Source organism: Dipodomys merriami, unplaced genomic scaffold (assembly GCF_024711535.1).
Source record: "Dipodomys merriami isolate MVZ:Mamm:240054 unplaced genomic scaffold, mDipMer1.0.p SCAF_8, whole genome shotgun sequence".
Taxonomy (NCBI): Eukaryota; Metazoa; Chordata; class Mammalia; order Rodentia; family Heteromyidae; genus Dipodomys; species Dipodomys merriami.
This window is the reverse complement of record NW_027206401.1, coordinates 39459805-39476656: the sequence shown is the minus strand read 5'-3', so window position 1 is coordinate 39476656 and position 16852 is coordinate 39459805. Positions and strand designations below refer to the sequence as shown.

At 43.6% G+C, this 16852-nt stretch overlaps 1 protein-coding gene across 4 annotated transcripts in view; it reads right to left on the bottom strand.

Moving 5' to 3' along the window:
- Faxc (failed axon connections homolog, metaxin like GST domain containing) overlaps window positions 1-16688 on the bottom strand; it is a 55125-nt gene extending 38437 nt beyond the window's left edge. For 2 of the 4 annotated variants that reach the window (XR_011369428.1, XM_070010899.1), the window contains exons 1-3: window positions 15810-16362; window positions 9655-9790; window positions 3130-3326 (exon numbers count right to left, since the gene is read on the bottom strand). Coding sequence is in view for 3 of the 4 variants with exons in the window: in XM_070010899.1 (XP_069867000.1) it covers window positions 3130-3326; window positions 9655-9790; window positions 15810-16075 (599 nt within the window). In the remaining variant the exon portion in view is untranslated. Of the gene's footprint in view, window positions 1-3129; window positions 3327-9654; window positions 9791-15809; window positions 16363-16390; window positions 16549-16663 lie in introns of those variants that run through there. The other 2 variants (XM_070010901.1, XM_070010900.1) reach the window with 2 other exon arrangements.
- Window positions 16689-16852: the final 164 nt, after the last annotated feature.

The following is a 16852-nucleotide window of genomic DNA, read 5'->3' as shown; positions in this document are numbered from 1 at the left end:
ATAAGAAAAAGCAGTCCTCATCTTCAGCAATAATCTTTACAATGTATGAAGGCATGCTGCATAGATTTCAAATGCAAATAAGTATGCTTAGTTGAGCAGAACTAAGATAGAGCTCCAAAGTTATGCAATGTCATATAATTATTGCATAATAAAACAATCCTGAAACTCAAGTTAATTAAACAATAAATGCAATGGGTTTATTGAATATCCTTTACCCCTGTGAGTACAGGCACAACCTAGAAGTTCAATGATTGTCAGAATGTTAGACGATCTCACAGGAAAGTTTAGTATTTCCCCACATATTGAGGTCAGTTATCTATGCTGTGCCTGGCTTCCACAGGTGGACATTTTGTGTTTGGTCACTGGAGCCAGAAGGGAAAGGAGGAGAAAAGTATCCACGAATTCTTTGCTCGGGACTTAGAGCTCTTAGGAAAGTCTCTTCAGGATCTTCCCAAAGCAAAACTCTGACCAAAGGCTTAGGAATCTCAAGGAACAAAGGTTTATTTTCCTTCTTATTATAGAAACAAAAGGGAATTGGAGGAATTAGAAATACTATTTGAAAGTTAAATATTTGCTTCCCAATCCAGACCTGTCCTCCACCCTTACAAGTAGATAATGAAAGCTAACCTTGCATAAAAAGTATCTTTCTAGGGGCTGGGAAGGTAGCTCAGTGGTAGAGTGCTTGCCTTGCAGGCATGAGGCCCTGGGTTCGATTCCTCAGCACCACATAAGTAGAAAAAAAAGCAAGAAGTGGTGCTGTGGCTCAAGTGGTAGAGCACTAACCTTGAAGTGAAGAGCTGAGGGACAGCGCCCAGGCCCAGAGTTCAGGCCCACGACCGACCAAAATAAAAAAAGTATCTTTCTAGCCAGGTGCCAGTGGCTCATGCCTGTAATCTAGCTACTCAGGAGGCTGAGATCTGAGGATTAGGGTTCAAAGCCAGTCCAGGCAAGAAAGTCCGTGAGACTCTTATCTCCAATAAACCACAAGAAAACCAGAAGTGGTGCTGTGGCTCAAGTGGTAGAGCTCCTGCCTTGAGCTGAAGAGCTGAGGGACAGTGCGTAGGCCCAGAGTTCAAGCCCCACGACTGACCAAAAAAAAAAAAGTATCTTTCTAATTAAAAAGTGAACTCAGGAAATAAAATTATACTTAGGGGAATATATATTTTGAAATATATATGTAATATATACATATATATAGCAAATCAAGAAGTATATGAGGCATAAAATGAAGACCAGTCTCTACCAAAATACCACCCACCAATTGTTTCTCCCTCCTCACTACATCCTCATCCTGCAGTTCCTCACAGTTGGGCACTGGTGTGGACAGAGATGGGGGTGGGTAGTCCATGAACTTTTACAAGGCAATAAAAGCATGTAATATGACACACATGCTCAGAGCAAAAGGAACTGCCATGTGGGAGATGGGAATTTTGCTGAATCAGAAGTTTTCTAGCCACAATATGTATTTTTGAGACCATAAAGAAATTAACAAGTTGTGACCAAATTACTAATTTAAAAAATAGGATTTTCTCCTTTCAGGTAGCTGACTGTGCTAATTCTCTATATTAATGAACCCATTTATCAAATGATAAATGGTTTTGGTGACCCTTATCAAAAGAAGGCATGAGAATCGAGGTGGCCTTACACAAGCTCTTCATTTCTCTGCATTACTGCAGAGCTAGATCTAGAACTTGGCTATCAGGTGAGATGGCCTCAATCCCACAAGCTTCTTCCCAGAAGTCAATTAAGTCATACAGAGCCATGGTGACTCCTGTACTCAGAGCAGATGGGAAGCAGCTCTCCATAGGCATTGTATGGAAAACACCCAAGTTCCTTCTACTAGTCTAGTCTCCACACTGATCTGCACATCTTCACCCTCATCCTAGACCCCTCCCACCTCAGCCCTCCTTCACTTCTGCAGCAAGTGGAGAGAGAAAGTAGAGAGCCAAAGGTGAGAACAAGAAAAGAGGCAGTTACTTGAAATGTCAGAGACAGGAACAGAAAGTTTTCCCTCTAGAAAGAAAGCAGAATGGATGAAACAGGCAGAGGATGAAGAACAATCTTCTACAATTCATGTCCCACAGTGAGTATCTCCCAGTGGGAAGGAGGTGATTAGTAAGCTCCTAGGTGGTATCTGGTCTAGAAGTAGCAATTATACCATAAGTATGGGCTTAACAATTCTTCATTAAACCTTTGGGACAAAAATCAAATGAAAATCAGAGAAAAACTTTCTCCCAATTATCAGAGTGTTGAGAAAGGGGCAGGTATGCCAGAAACTGGATGAAAGCAAGAGAAATGAATTTGCAAAGCAAGAAGATCTTGAGCAGTTTAACCCACAAGCAGAACTGGGCAAGTCATCACCACAATTGTGCTGTTTCACATTGGAGGACTCCAAGCTCGGCATTGAACAATAAGGGCAAAGGAACTGCAGAAACCATATTATACAATTCACAGAGAGTGGTTATTTCAGGAACATTGACAGCAGCACCACAAGAGTTGTGTAATTGATGTCACCTAGGCACTGGATCTTGACTTAGTCTTCCATCCCTCCTTTGGATATTTGATGGAATAGTGAAAGTCAGCCCTGCCTATTGGTGAAGGAAGAATCCTGACCTCAGGCAACTAAAATATCTCCCTGTTCTAGGAAAGTCGCAGTTTAGATCAAAAGCCCAGAAAACTTCAGTGCATACACTGTGAAGCCCTTCCATTTTTAAATGGTTGGAAAATAATCAAAAGAAGACTATGTTGTCTTAAATGGAATTTATGTTTCAATGACCACAATCTAGTTGAACCATGCATAAGCAGGCTTAGTCACCGGCTTGTACTCCTTGGCTGCTTGAGTAATAAAATGGCAGGGTGTAGCAGCAGCAGCAACAGAGGCATACGCCCACAGAGCCTATGCATTTTGTTAGTTGGTTCTCTGCAGGAAATGTCTCTCAACCTCTTATCAAGACAGCCAGAAAGAACAGCTATCACTATGACCAGGAGTCAGTCAGTTTTCTCGTCCTAAGTATTTAAGTCCTAAGTATTTAACAGAAAACTGAGAGGGTGGGAAGAAACACTGAAAGATGGAACCGAACATGGACTCCCTCCTTCAATGAGGGGATAGGCCAGTAAAAGGGGACTCACCAGTAAAAGTGCTCCTCCACCAGCTTCGTCACCGCTCGCGACACAGCTCTTTCATGAGGGCCAAGGTTTTTGTTTAAATTCACTCCAAGTTTCTCTTCCAGAAAGTCAATTATGAATTCTGTGCCAGAAACTTTTTCATTATTATATTCAATCCAAGGCATTTTCCCTTGAGCAGAGAGTTTTCCACCAAAATAGTTCTAAACAGGGTATTTTTTTTAAAAAAAGGAAAAAACAATGTTATAATTTAAATTTCACAGTTTGATTCACACAAACATTCTAACCTTAGGTGTAATAGTGTGTGTACTATTTAAGAAAATGACCTCGGCATATAAACTCTTTAAGAAAAATAAATGACTACTCTAACAAAAAAAATTTTTAAACCGAAATTAAAATATCAGTTTAAGTTTACCCCCATAGATTTTGTCAAGAGCCAGGATTGAGGGTGGCGAGGGGCGGGGTGGGGGAGTGGGCAGGGGAAATAGGAGAAGTTAAAGCTGATCTTCATTGAAGTCATTCTAGCTATAATCTACAAACTATCCAAAAATGTAAGAAGTGAAGACAGATTATAAGGAAGCTTGTCCCAACTAGGCTACTAAACAAAGAACTGCTTTGAAATCTGGTGTTAAACAGGATGCCACTACACTGCAAAAAGGCAGGCCAAAAAATACACAGTATACCGAAGTGTTGCAACAGGCTCCACTAGAGAGATGCTTTGAAAATGCAGGCTCCAGCTGGGTGCTGGTGGCCCATGCCTATAATCCTAGCTACTCAGGAAGTTGAGATCTAAGAATCAAGGCTTGAAGCCAGCCTGGGCAGAAAAGCTCATGAGATTCTTATCTCCAAATAATCACTAAAAAGGGCTGGAAGTGGAGGTGTGGCTCAAGTGGTTAAATTCCAGCCTTAAGTGAAAAAGCTAAGGAACAGCATTCAGGCCCTAAGTTAAAGCCCCAGGACCAGCGCACGCACACACACACACACACACACACACACACACACACACACACACACACACACACATACAAGGTAGATCATAGATATATAGATACATATATAGCTAGACAGATATAGTTGAGAGATGAGAGAAGACAGACAGACAGATAGAGTGGGTAAATAGAATAGGTTTAGAAGGGGTAAGCACACCCTCCTAATGATCTATATAATAGACTTGGTCTTCACAGGGATTTTGTGTCCTGTTGCGCCACTTACAAACTTATTAAAAGCTGCTCTGGCCGGGCGCCGGTGGCTCACACCTGTAATCCTAGCTAATCAGGAGGTTGAGATCTGAGGAGCACAGTTCAAAGCCAGTCAGGGCAGGCAAGTCAGTGAGACTCTTATCTCCAATAAACCACCAGAAAACGGGAAGTGGTGCTGTGGGTCAAGTGGTAGAGCACTCGCCTTGAGATGAATGAAGAGCTGAGGGACAGCACCAGCCCCACGACAGGAAAAAAAAAAAATGCTTCTCTGATATGGCAGATAAGGTGGTTAGGCTTCAGGTAAACACATATCTGAAGCAGTGAGCATTTAATTTGAAAGAAAATAAGGAAAGAACAGAACAGCCAGCTGCTGCAGCCACAGCAAACAGCAGGATTCGCGCCACGAGTGGGAGAGTGCATTTGATCTTGAAAGCAGCTACGTAGAAGTTGACTCTTCGTGTTTGAACTCTGCTTGCCCAATGCTGTCATGCTTAAGAGAAGTAATCGAGTCGAGAGTGACGATGGAAAGAAAGGGAGCTTCTGGATGGCAAATCTCTTCCTTCAATGTAAGTCCCTCAGTGACATATACTTCTTAGCGCTGCCTGCCAACACCCAGCTAAACAATCGTCTTCTAAATCTGATCTGAGGCATTTAGATTATTCAAGCCTTGTCCGTGTTTATGGCTATTTTCCCTCTCTTGCTGGCTTAGCAATCCTGCATACTCTTCTCCCTGTTTCTCCTTCCAGATTTACACCTTGCAGACAGACCAGTTCCTAGTCATCAAGACCCCTTCCTGTTCCCAAACATCTCATGTCCACCCTGATTCTCACACAAACACTGGAAGTCCAGTGAATGCTCCTCCATGGTGCTCCCACAGGCCCCTTACCAAGCAGGAACTGTGTCATCTTACCCTAGCACTGCCCTAATACAATGAGGACAGCCTGCCAGCTGGTCTAGGACAACACAAGAAGGCCACCTTGCTGCCTCTTTGTAGGAGCCTAAAGGCAAACCCCAGACCAGTGAGTGCCATTGGGAGGAATAGTAGCAAGCTGAAAGATTGGGCCACAGTGTCTGGGGAATATCTACAACTCACCTCTTCCCCTTCCTAAACTTCCTTCAGGACACACAAACCACTGTCCCGGCTTTCACTCTTTCCCTTACAAATTCCCAAACAAGGAATATGAAATCCTAAGAAAAGGAGCTCTCAAACCAAATTAGACACCTGAGGAATACAACTACCACAAGAGAAAGGTAACCTAATGAATATGTACAATGTGAGGCAGAGTCACTCACAAAGCAAGAGATGATGGAGAAGTAACACAAATCAAGAGCAATATGAAGAAAATAGTTAAAATAAAGAACACAATAGGGGGCTGGGAAGGTGGCTCAGTGGTAGAGTACTTGGTTTGCATGCATGACGCCCTGGGTTGGATTCCTCAGCACCATATAAGCAGAAAAATCCAGAAGTAGGGCTGTGGCTCAAGTGGTAGAGCACTAGCTAGCCTTGAGCTGAAGAGCTGAGGGGCAGAGCCCAGGCCCAGAGTTCAGGCCCCATGATTGACCAAAAAAAATAAAAAAGAACAAAATAGATGAGATAAATAGGATGACGATGGATATAAGAACAGAACAGAGAAGAGCTGAAGAGTAGAGGACAATGATGACAGAAATCAAAGCAGAGGGTCTGAGATCCAGACAGCAGGGAATAGAAAAAACAAGAGGAATCTGAATTAGCACTAAATAAAAGAAAATATTTAAAGAAAACTGATCATTAAATTTCCCAGAGATGGAGGACTCAGATTAAAATAAAAGAGTTAGGGGGAAAACAATGGAGGGGGTAACAATGTTCAATAGGAAGTGTACTCATTACCTCACTCATGTAACTGTAACCCTCTGTATAGTATCTTTACACTAAAAAAAATTATGGGAAAAAAATAAAATAAAATAAAAGAGTTTATAAACAACCAGAGGATACATAAACACCCAAAGTAAGACACATTTGAGTCAAAAGAATGTTAAGTTTGGGGTGTGTGTGTGTGTGTGTGTGTGTGTGTGTGTGTGTGTGTGTGTGTGTGTGTGTGTGTGTGTGTGTGTGTGTGTGTGTGTGTGTGTGTGTGTGTGTGTGTGTGTGTGTGTGTGTGTGTGTGTGTGTGTGTGTGTATGCTGATATGAGGTTTAAACTTGTAGCCTGGCTGTTTGTGCCTGAGTTTTCTTTCTTGTTTTGTTTTTTGTTTGTTTATTTGTTTTGGTTGTGGGGCTTGAACTCAGAGCCTGGGTGCTGCCTCTGAGTTTTTATGCTCAAGGTTAGCACTCTACCTCTTTCAGCCACAGTTCTACTTCCAGTTTTCAGGTGGTTATTGGAGATGAGTCTCACAGACTTACCTCTGGCTTTGAAGTGCAATCCTCAGATCTCTGCCTCCTGAGTAGCTAGGATTGCAGGCTTGAGCCACCAGCATGACTCCCAGAACTTTTTCATTCAAGGCTAGCACTCTACCACTTAAGCCACAGCTCCACTCCCAGCTCTTTGGTGATTAATTGGAGATTGCAGTCCAAGCTGACCCAAGCATAAAGTGAAATCTTATCTCAAAAATAATCAATGCAAAAAGGTAGTGGTATAGGGCTGAAATGTTACAGTACCTACTTAGTAAGCACAAGTTCAACACATCAGTACTGCAAATAGGTAGGCAGGTAAGTGTATAGGTACATGCATAGGTATGTAGGTACTCAGGTAGGTAGAAGGAAGGAAGGAAGGAAGGAAGGAAGGAAGGAAGGAAGGAAGGAAGGAAGGAAGGAAGGAAGGGAAGGAGGGAGGGAGGGAGGGAGGGAGGGAGGGAGTTGGGGGTCTTAAGAGCAATCAAGATAGAAAGAAAAGTGGGAGTTGTTTTAAATTATAAGAAAAAATTATCCATTAGAAAGCAAGAAGTTAATAAAACAAAAATATTAAAAGTTAAAGTAAGTCCTTACAAAATAATAATTATAAGCATAAGTGAATTAAAATGCATCAATTAAAAGTTTTTAGATTCAGTATAAGTAATGCATTTTCTATGTGAAACAAAGCCACAAAGATGAGAAATAAAATGAAGAAAGATATCCTAAGCAAATATGAATCAAAAGAAAGCTGGAGCATCCATACTGGTATCTCATAATACAGAATTCAAATTTTAAGAAATCATAAGGGACCATGATGGAAACTACCTATTGGAAAAAGAAATACAAGAGTAAAAATATGCTCTTCCATATTATATGTATTAATAATATAACTTCATGTATATAAATATATACAGTAAGAACTAATAGCAGGACAAGGAAAAGAGATAAATTGACAAAAAGACTTGAATGTTTTTAATTAGCCCTTTTAGAAACTACTAAAATGAGTAGACAAAAACAAACAAGTTTTTTTAACAAAGAATAGAAATAAACAAGGTCTAAATAATAACCAAGCATGTTCAAGCTAGTAGATATAGAAAGAAGTCTATACTCTATGTCTACATCATATAGAATTATTTAATTGCTTTCAACATTTGAAAAATGTAACTACACACTAGGCCAAAGCCTCAATGAATTCTAAGGAATCAACATCACAGACTATCTTCTCTGAACATAAAATGTAAAAATCAAAGCTTTAAATGAAATGCCTTAAGGCTAGAACTTGGTTAAAAGGGAAAACATAAGGGGAAATCTTTCAAAATACTTAGATTTGAATGAAAAGGAAAGAAAACATGCTGAGTTTGTGAAACAGAGTTCAAGCATTCCTCAGAGGAAACTATAAACATTTAAACATATTTTCTGCACAAGGGTGTGTGTGTGTGTGCGTGTGTGTGTGTGTGTGTGTGTGTGTGTGTGTGTGTGCGCGCACACGCTAGTCCTGGAGCTTCAATTCAGGGCCTGTGTGTGTGTGTTTGTGTGTGTGTGTGAGAGAGAGAGAGTGTGTGTGCTAGTCCTGGAGCTTCAATTCAGGGCCTGGGTGTGTGTGTTTGTGTGTGTGTGTGAGAGAGAAAGAGAGTGTGTGTGCTAGTCCTGGAGCTTCAATTCAGGGCCTGGGTGCTGTTTGAGCTTTTTTTGCTCAAGGCTATTGCTCTACAACTTGAGCCACAGGTCTACTTCTGGCTTTTTGGTAGTTTATTGGAGATAAGAGTCTCACAGACTCTTCTGCACAGGCTGGCTTTGAACCACAATCCTCAGATCTCAGCCCCCTGAGTAGCTAGGAGTGAGTCACCAGTGCTCGGTTCTCTCCCTTGGCTCATTCTTTTTTTTTTTTTTTTTTGTCGGTCGTGGGACCTGAACTCTGGGCCTGGGGCTGTCCCTCAGCTCTTCAGCTCAAGGCTAGCACTCTACCACTTGAGCCACAGCACCGCTTCTGGCTTTTTCTGCTTATGTGGTGTTGAAGAATTGAACCCAGGGTCTTATGCATGCAAGGCAAGCACTCTACCACTGAGCCACCTTCCCAGCCTCTCTTGGCTCATTCTTTAAGGTAGCAATGAATAAGTGTTTCTCTGAAAGCCTCTTGAACAAAACCCAGGAAAGCTGATAATATAGACAAAAATCTGTCTGGTGCCTACTGGGTCCTTTAACCCCAGATTAATGAAGAATAAAATACAACACCTTCATGAATAAAATCTACAGAAAAGCAATGCATGAGGCATTGGCACATTCAACTTTATCAACAGCTTCTTAGAAGGCCTATCAAAACCACCATCAACCAAACGATATTCTATGTTAAAGGAAAATATAGCCTTGAATCCCTGAAAAAGCCTATTGATCCTTGCCAGGTATGGTGGTTCAAGCCTGTAATCCTAGCAAAGAGGCAAAGATCAGGGGACTCTCAGTTCAAGGCCATCCCAGGTTTAAATGTTAGCAAGACTTGAGCTCAACCCACTGCTGAGTGAGTTGGCATGAGCCTGTCATCCCATTAACAAGCAAAGCACAAATAGGAGGTGACAGCTTAAGTTTAGGCCATCCCAGGCACAAAGTATGACTCTATTTTAAGAAAATAACTGATGTACTAAGGGACTGTCAAAGGGGTTAAAGTGGTAGAATGCCTGTTTAGCAAAAGTTAAAAGCAGATGTTTTAAAAAAAAATAAAATAAAATAGAACTAAACATGGACTGGAGGCTTAGGTCAAGTGGTAAAGCAATTGCCTAGCAATTGTGAGGCCCTGAGTTCAATCTGTAGTACTGAAAAAAAAAACCACCCTAGAATTATATCTCTATCTTACGAAGAACTAGGCACTATTACTTTCAGACCTACCTCTTCTGGCATCCACTTGTGAGACATTAATACTTCCCCCTCTAACTGATGCTGTCACTGAGAACCAAACATATTTGCAGACAAGTACCTGGTATGGTAAGTCAGCCATCCTTAAATAAGTTTCCATTTTCAAACAGAAAGGAGACAAACTGGGAACACCATTGTTAGGTCTTGCAAACTGATGCAAAATAATAGCATCTTTGGAGTCAAGCTCTTGCTGTTTCCTGTCAAAAACCAAACAGAAATAAAGAACAATCTGCTCATTACACATCCAGTTCCCTTGGTTCTTAAGGGGACCACAACCTGCAGGGTACTTAAGAGTACCCAGTACTTAAGAAGATGGATGCTTAGTCAAAACTCCAAAGGGATCACAGCTCTGGTACCACTATGGCCCCAATGGATCAGAAAACTAACTTAAAATCAACCTGCTTCTGTTACCTGTAGCCTACAGACAGGAAGACTATTTTCCACCTCTTCTCCAATATCTATGTCCTGCCAGGGATGAGAGAGATAGACAAAATACGTCTAATGTTTAATATGTGTCACACATGACTCTGAGTTTCAAAAGTATTATCTTAGCCATGTGCCAAAGGCTCATGCCTGTAATTCTGGCTCAGAAGGCTGAGATCTAAGAATCCTCAGATCTCAGTTTAGAGCCAGCCTGAGAAGGAAACGCCATGAGACACTAATCTCCAGTTAACTATCAAAAATCTAGAAGTGGAAGTATGGCTCAAGTGATAAAGTGCTAGCCTTGAGCAAAAAAACCTCAAGGACAGCACCCAGGCCCCAAATTTAAGCCCCAAAGACCAGCACACACACACACACACACACACACACACACACACACACACACACACACACACACACATTGTCTCATTTAATCTCCCTAATGACCTTATAACATAGACACTATTCTTATACGTGTTTCATGGATGAGAACTTTGGTGTACAGAGAATTAACTTACCCAAAGTTACATTGCTAGTAAATAAGAGACCCTAGACTAAACCAGCCTTTCTGCCCCTATGTTCTTGGCTCTTAGACTAAATGAAAATCTCTCCATCATTAAGAGAATAACAGTGCAGATCAATTGTGCCATGAGCCAGTCTACAGGGAATCATATTCAACATTCTGTTCCCTCTTCTAAGCTGTCTTGCTCTCATCTGGCCCATTACCTGTGATATTGTGGAAGCTGGCTTCTAAATGGAGCTAAAATGAACTTCGTCTCCTCCCCGCCTCTCTTTCTCCTCCCCCCCCACCCTCCCTCCACCTCTGCCTCCCTCTATCTATCTCTTTTTTCTTCCCTCCCTCCTTCTTTTCCTAAGGCACCCACTTTGGCCATTGAACATCTATCTTAATAATCCTGGTTTTCTCCTTTCTTCAGTCTAAGCCACACATCCATCTTTTCCTTTGGCCACTTTGTGGTGAGGACTTCCCTAGATAGTTTTTCAATGGCCACCACATAGAAATAACATTGGGTCCAAGTCTGGAAACTTTGGGGATGAAGCGTAAGCCCGCTACCCCCTGGCCACCTCTCAGCTCTCTCTCTCCTTCCACCTGGAGAATGAGGCCAATACCAATTCTATACTGATGACAGCATGATTGAATAAGAAAATACATCTGTAAACACTTAATGAGCTGCCAAATACTGAGTAAGAATAGTAAGATATGTCCATTCAAAGAGAGAGGGTCTTCTCCCCTTAAGTTACAAAATGTCCTCATTCCACGGCCCACTCATACATCACCCCTCAGGGGTATTTCCCAATTTCCGTCTCACTTTACCCAGCATTTTCTAATCACATAAACTGCACTCTTCCCATTGCCCCTTCCTACATTTTTGGTTCTTCCCCAAGGAAAGGTTTCATTCTATATCTAATTCCACCCAAGCAAGGACAAGCTCTCGATCATCATCCCATAAACTCTCACTCACTGTAGAATCCCCACCTTGTCCTATAAATTCTCCTCAACAAATTTACCACCCATGGGCTGAGCCAACTTAAGCTCAGAAGGACTCACTCTGAAAATACTGGTGTTTTTCTGGCAATATTTGCTATGAAACAACATTATTCCCTTTAGATGAAATGTGTGGGAGCCAGGCACCAGTGGCTCATGCCTGTAATCCTAGCTACTCAGGAGGCTGAGATCTGAGGATCAGGGTTCGAAGCCACTCAGGGCAGGAAAGTCCCCATGAGGTTCTTATCTCCAGTGAACCACTCAAAAACTGGACGTGGAAGCTGTGGCTCAAAGTGGTAGAGCACTAGCCTTGAGCACAAAAGCTCAGAAACAGCACCCAGGACATGAGTTCAAGCCCCCCACGACCAAAAAAATGCACACACTTAGACTATGTTCATAGAGAGCTTGAACTGTAGACTTCACAATTTTGTCCAGTAAAATAGCTCGCATCACCAAGTAGTATTTCCATGTAAATTGGTAAAGTAGAATTTTGAGAACTAAAGGAAGGAGATAAACTATAAAACAAATGTCCTACTAGACAAAATAATTTGACTCTTTGATTAACATTTAATTTTACATAATAGTAAGAATGGGCTCAAGTGCTGGAGTGCCTGCCTAGAACGTGCAAATAAGTTCAAATCCTTGAGTTCAATCCTAGCACACACACACACAAAAAAAAAACAATACATAGTGAGAAATGGATATTCATCATATGGCAACCATAGGTCAGTGATTCATGCATATGATATATCATACATACTAACTCCATAATATTGTGGATAGTGTTATAGGTTCAAGAAATCATACCAGTCTTACATTTTATGGGGAGACAAGGTAACTAAATCTCAGCAGAGTTAAATACCTTGACCAAAGAATGCCAATGTAACTTCAAGTCTGTATTAACTCCAGCTCTGAAGCTCTTAAGCACTTCAAAGACACCCCAAATAGGCAACTCTTCAATTAATTTTTTTCATACAGCCAGTTTGACTCAGACCACTAGAGCTATTGAGTGTTAGTGATGGTTAACCTTTATTGAAGGCTCACTAAATGACCACCACTTAGAACAAAGTGCTTTACATGTGGTAACAAATTAAATCAGCCCTACGAGGAAGGGTAATAGTAATTATCCTTATTTTATAGATACGAAACCTAAGGGACCAAGAGTTTATGGTCATATCCAAGGGACATGGTTGGTTAAAAGCAGAATCTGGATTCAAACCCAGGTAAGCCAGAACTCTCTCAGTTTAGGTTCCTATACAGTTTCAGTGTATAAAATGACTTATAATGAGGTTTGAATAGGATAGAGCCTGTAGAGTAACAACTAGCTATTTTAGTAGGGGTCTAGCTCCCTTTCCCCTGGCCCAGGTGGTCACAGAGGACTAGGCCTTCTATGCCTGGCTGAGGAGTCAGGTGTTAGCTTTTGAAGACCAGAGGATTTTGTACTCAGGGGCCACTTGACTCACAAAGCAAGTTTTCCCAGACAGGCTGAGCTGGAGTGCCAAAAGTACAACTGAGCTACCAGTAATGGAGTCATTGCTTGGTTATACAATGCACAATCAAATTCCAAATGCCCAATTAAATTTAAAATAGCTGCCACATCATCTCTTCTCAGGGAAAACACAGGGTCTAGACAATATCTCTATTTTTCATCTGGAGGTGAAAAAATGGATGAAACTCAAAATATCAATGCAAGTAAATATTTCTGTTTAGGTTATAATTACTAATTTGACTTCCTAAATAATTCTCACCTGTCAACTTTATTTTTCACTCTAAAAACATAGTTCTAGATAAAGGTTAAGTTTTGTAACGGAATTCAGGGTGGGGAAGAGTTTGCAGCCGCCATGAACACAGTCAGTGTGGATATGTGTATGAAAGCATGTGTGGATGTGTGCATACATGTGCACATCTAGGGGCTTGAACTCACAGCCTTGGTGCTGTTGTTTAGCTTTTGTGCTCAAAACTAGCACTCTACCACTTCTGTCACAGTTCCAGTTCCTATTTTGGTGGCTAGCGATTAAGAGTCTCACAGACTTTCCTGTCCTGGCTGGCTTCAAACTACCATACTCAGATCTCAGCCTCCTGAGTAGCTAGGATCAAAGGGCATGAGCCATTGGCACCTGGCTGATAGCATGGTTTTAACCACAATTTCCATCAAACATATTTCACACTTTTTTTTTGGACTAAACTATACAGACAATTGAAACTTGGATTTCACCTTACATGGAAGTTTCTACCTGGTAACTCCTGAAATCTGTGTTGACCCTCCCCATTTCCCAATTCCTCTATCCATAGAAGCAGACAGAATGTTGAGCCTCTGCCACGGACCTGCCTTCTCTGGGAAATGCCCCATTTCTGCACATTTCTCTTCCTCTTCCCTCACCAAAACATTTCCAGATGGACACTTTCTAAGAGCCAGGTTCCATTTTTACACACACACACACACACACACACACACACACACACACACATTCTCACACTTGTATCTAGATCCTGCTCTTCTTCCTGTGTTTATCTTTGGCAAGTTGCTTAACCTTCGATTTCCTTATTTATAAAATGGAGATCAAATCTCAAAAATCACAGTTATTAGAAGTGTCATCCCACATTCAAATCAGGATCCCTACTAAGTTCTCAAAAAATGGCAGCCCTTCTCTGTTGTCTATTATACTAGAGTTTAAGATTTAAAACTCCTTAACCCACATAGGTATCTCTTGCTGGGGCTGTAATCCTGTCAGTGGAGGAGCTAGCCATGGGCACAGAACTTGCTAATGTCTGGGTCCACACCTCTGGCCCACTCGAAAGTGGTCTCTGAGCACTCTGCTATTTCTGCAAGGTCATCAAAGCCATGTTATAGACTCAGCCCTGTGAACTTCACTCCCTCCTCAAACTGGAGAAAAGCTGAAAAGACACATGGTTCACAATGTTCAAAGGATCCAGATTGGTATATAATTGGGAAACAGTTGGTTACCCTTTAAAATACTGCACAAAGGTTTTAACACTCTCTATGGCTTGAAGTTTAACTTAAATTGAATGCTACACTAGACACAAATATGGAATCATCTGGGAAGATAATTCCCTGAAATTTTTCTATTAGCTTTAAGGCACTAAGCAAAATCAGACATAAATATATATATACATGTATATTTGTATATATACACACATATATACATAAACTCCTCAATCTTCTATTGTTGGTAACTGGTTTGAAAGTCACACATTTTCCCAGATCTAAAGGATTTCTCTCAGACACAGGAAATATTCAAGACAGAGGGAAGCTGTCCCAATGCCCTCCTGAAATCCCTGGAGGCCCTTGAAGGGTCACTTGCCATTGTCTTTGTTAACCTCTACTGCAGGATGCCCCCTCATTCCCCACTCCCAGAAAAAGACAGTGTGGGGCTATTTCTCCCTCAGAAAATATTGGCCAGGAGGGATATCTCAAGCTATTAAAAAAAAAAAAAACTGCTTACTTCCAATGATCTTCCCCCAAATATAGAGATTTTACTCATACATTGAAGTACCAATTAGCTAAAAACTGTCTCCCAACCCTGTGCTGTCCCACTACTCCAATAAAGATCTCTTATGGGGCTGATCGGGCCCACAGCAGGGGTCTCCAGAGTGTGGAATTTCCAAACCAATCCTGTAAACATCTCTGCTGCAACGGAAGCCAGTGTTTACAGCTTCGGGAGATTCCGTGTTGTGTCAAACACGCCCATGTGTTCCTCCAGACCCTGGATCCCATAACAATAACATCGAAGCCAGAAGATGGTGCTTCATCTTCGCTAGCAGAGAAGCAAGTTAAGGCTGCATCAAAACTGTACACCACTAACCCTTAGTCGTGGGGACCTGCAGGTTTCCAGAGCTTTCCCGCATTTAGGGAGAGATAGAGGAGGTTGCTAGTTAATATTCCAGCATTGTTACCTATCAACCAATAAGGCATCTCATAAAAGTGTACCTACCCTAGCATTTCTGCAGAGCCCAATTCTATTGTTCCAAATGCGTTGATCGCACTTGTGATCTCCTTAAGGGCATTTGTCACACCAGTCCTCAAGCTAACGACTAGTGTGACCCGTTGCCTTTCGGCACCAACTGGGCGGAAGACAAATGTCTTTTTCCCTCTGGGTGGCAGTTTGATTCGCCCATCCACTCTCACAGCCCCTCGCGGCCAGGTATCCACGCCGAGAGCCGGACGCTCGGGCGCGGGGGCGCGTGGTGGAGGGGCTGGGAACCCCCCGCCCCCGCGCCCGCCCTGCCCAGGCCAGGTGCCCCTCACTGCGCCCCTCTCTCCTCCGGCTCACCTAATGACCAGCAGTTCGTGGAGCAGATACGCAGCTGCGGCCAGCAAAGCTCCCCCAGTCAAGTAAAGGGTTTTCTTCCACCAGGGATCGGAGCCCAGCCCTGCCATGATCCCACCGTAATCCTGCAAAGGGAAAGCGATGATGTCCCCATAAAAAGAGAAGGGCTCCTCGGACCCGGCCCACCAGCCGAAGAAGGAGACACTCTGGTTCCAGCTCAGATCCACCACGCACGGCCTGGACGAAGCAAAGCCAACCCCCCAGTGCATGCTGCGCGGCTGGCTCCGGGCGCCCCTCCCAGGCCCGCGCCGCCCGCATGGGAAGCCAGGGGCCCGGCGGCCCGGCGCGGGCTCAGCGGCGCGCGGAGGGCGCGGGCGGCGGCGGCGGAGGAGGAAGAAGAAGGGCGCAGGCCACGGGCGGCTGGCCCGGCCGGCGAGGCCCTTCGGCCCTGGGAGGCAGCAGCGGCCGCCGGCTCCCCCAGCAGCGGCCTCTCCAAGCCGCTCTTTGTGTTGGATCCAGGAGAAGGCCGCGTGATGTCATTGCTCCCCGGGGCAGGGAAACAGAGGCGGGATAAAGTCACCTACCCCGCACCCTGCCCCCGCCCCGCATCTCTGCGAACGGGCGGGCGGAGGCCCGGGCCGGAGCGGCGGAGCCGGGGCACGCCGGGCGGGCTGGGCGCCTCCAGGAGGCACGCCCAGGCACCGGGACTGCGGAGGAGGCTGGAAATGCGGTTCCACGGCGTGCGAGCTGCAGTCGGGGTGCGGATCGCGGTCCCCGCCGCTCCCCGGCCTGTCCCCCGCCTTCGCGCCAGCCCCTCCCGCAAGCCGGAGCGCGAGCGCGGAGCGCGCTGGACTCACCTGGGACCGCGCGGAGCTGCGGGCACGAACGCCACCCGGCGGGGGCTGGGCGGGAGGGCCCGGATTGAGGCCGGGAATCAGATTATATCTGGACATGCTGGGGAAAACGCTGGGCATGGGTACATCTTTAACACACACACACACTCACACACACACACTCACACTTAGGGCATTGAAGTTACCCAGGTT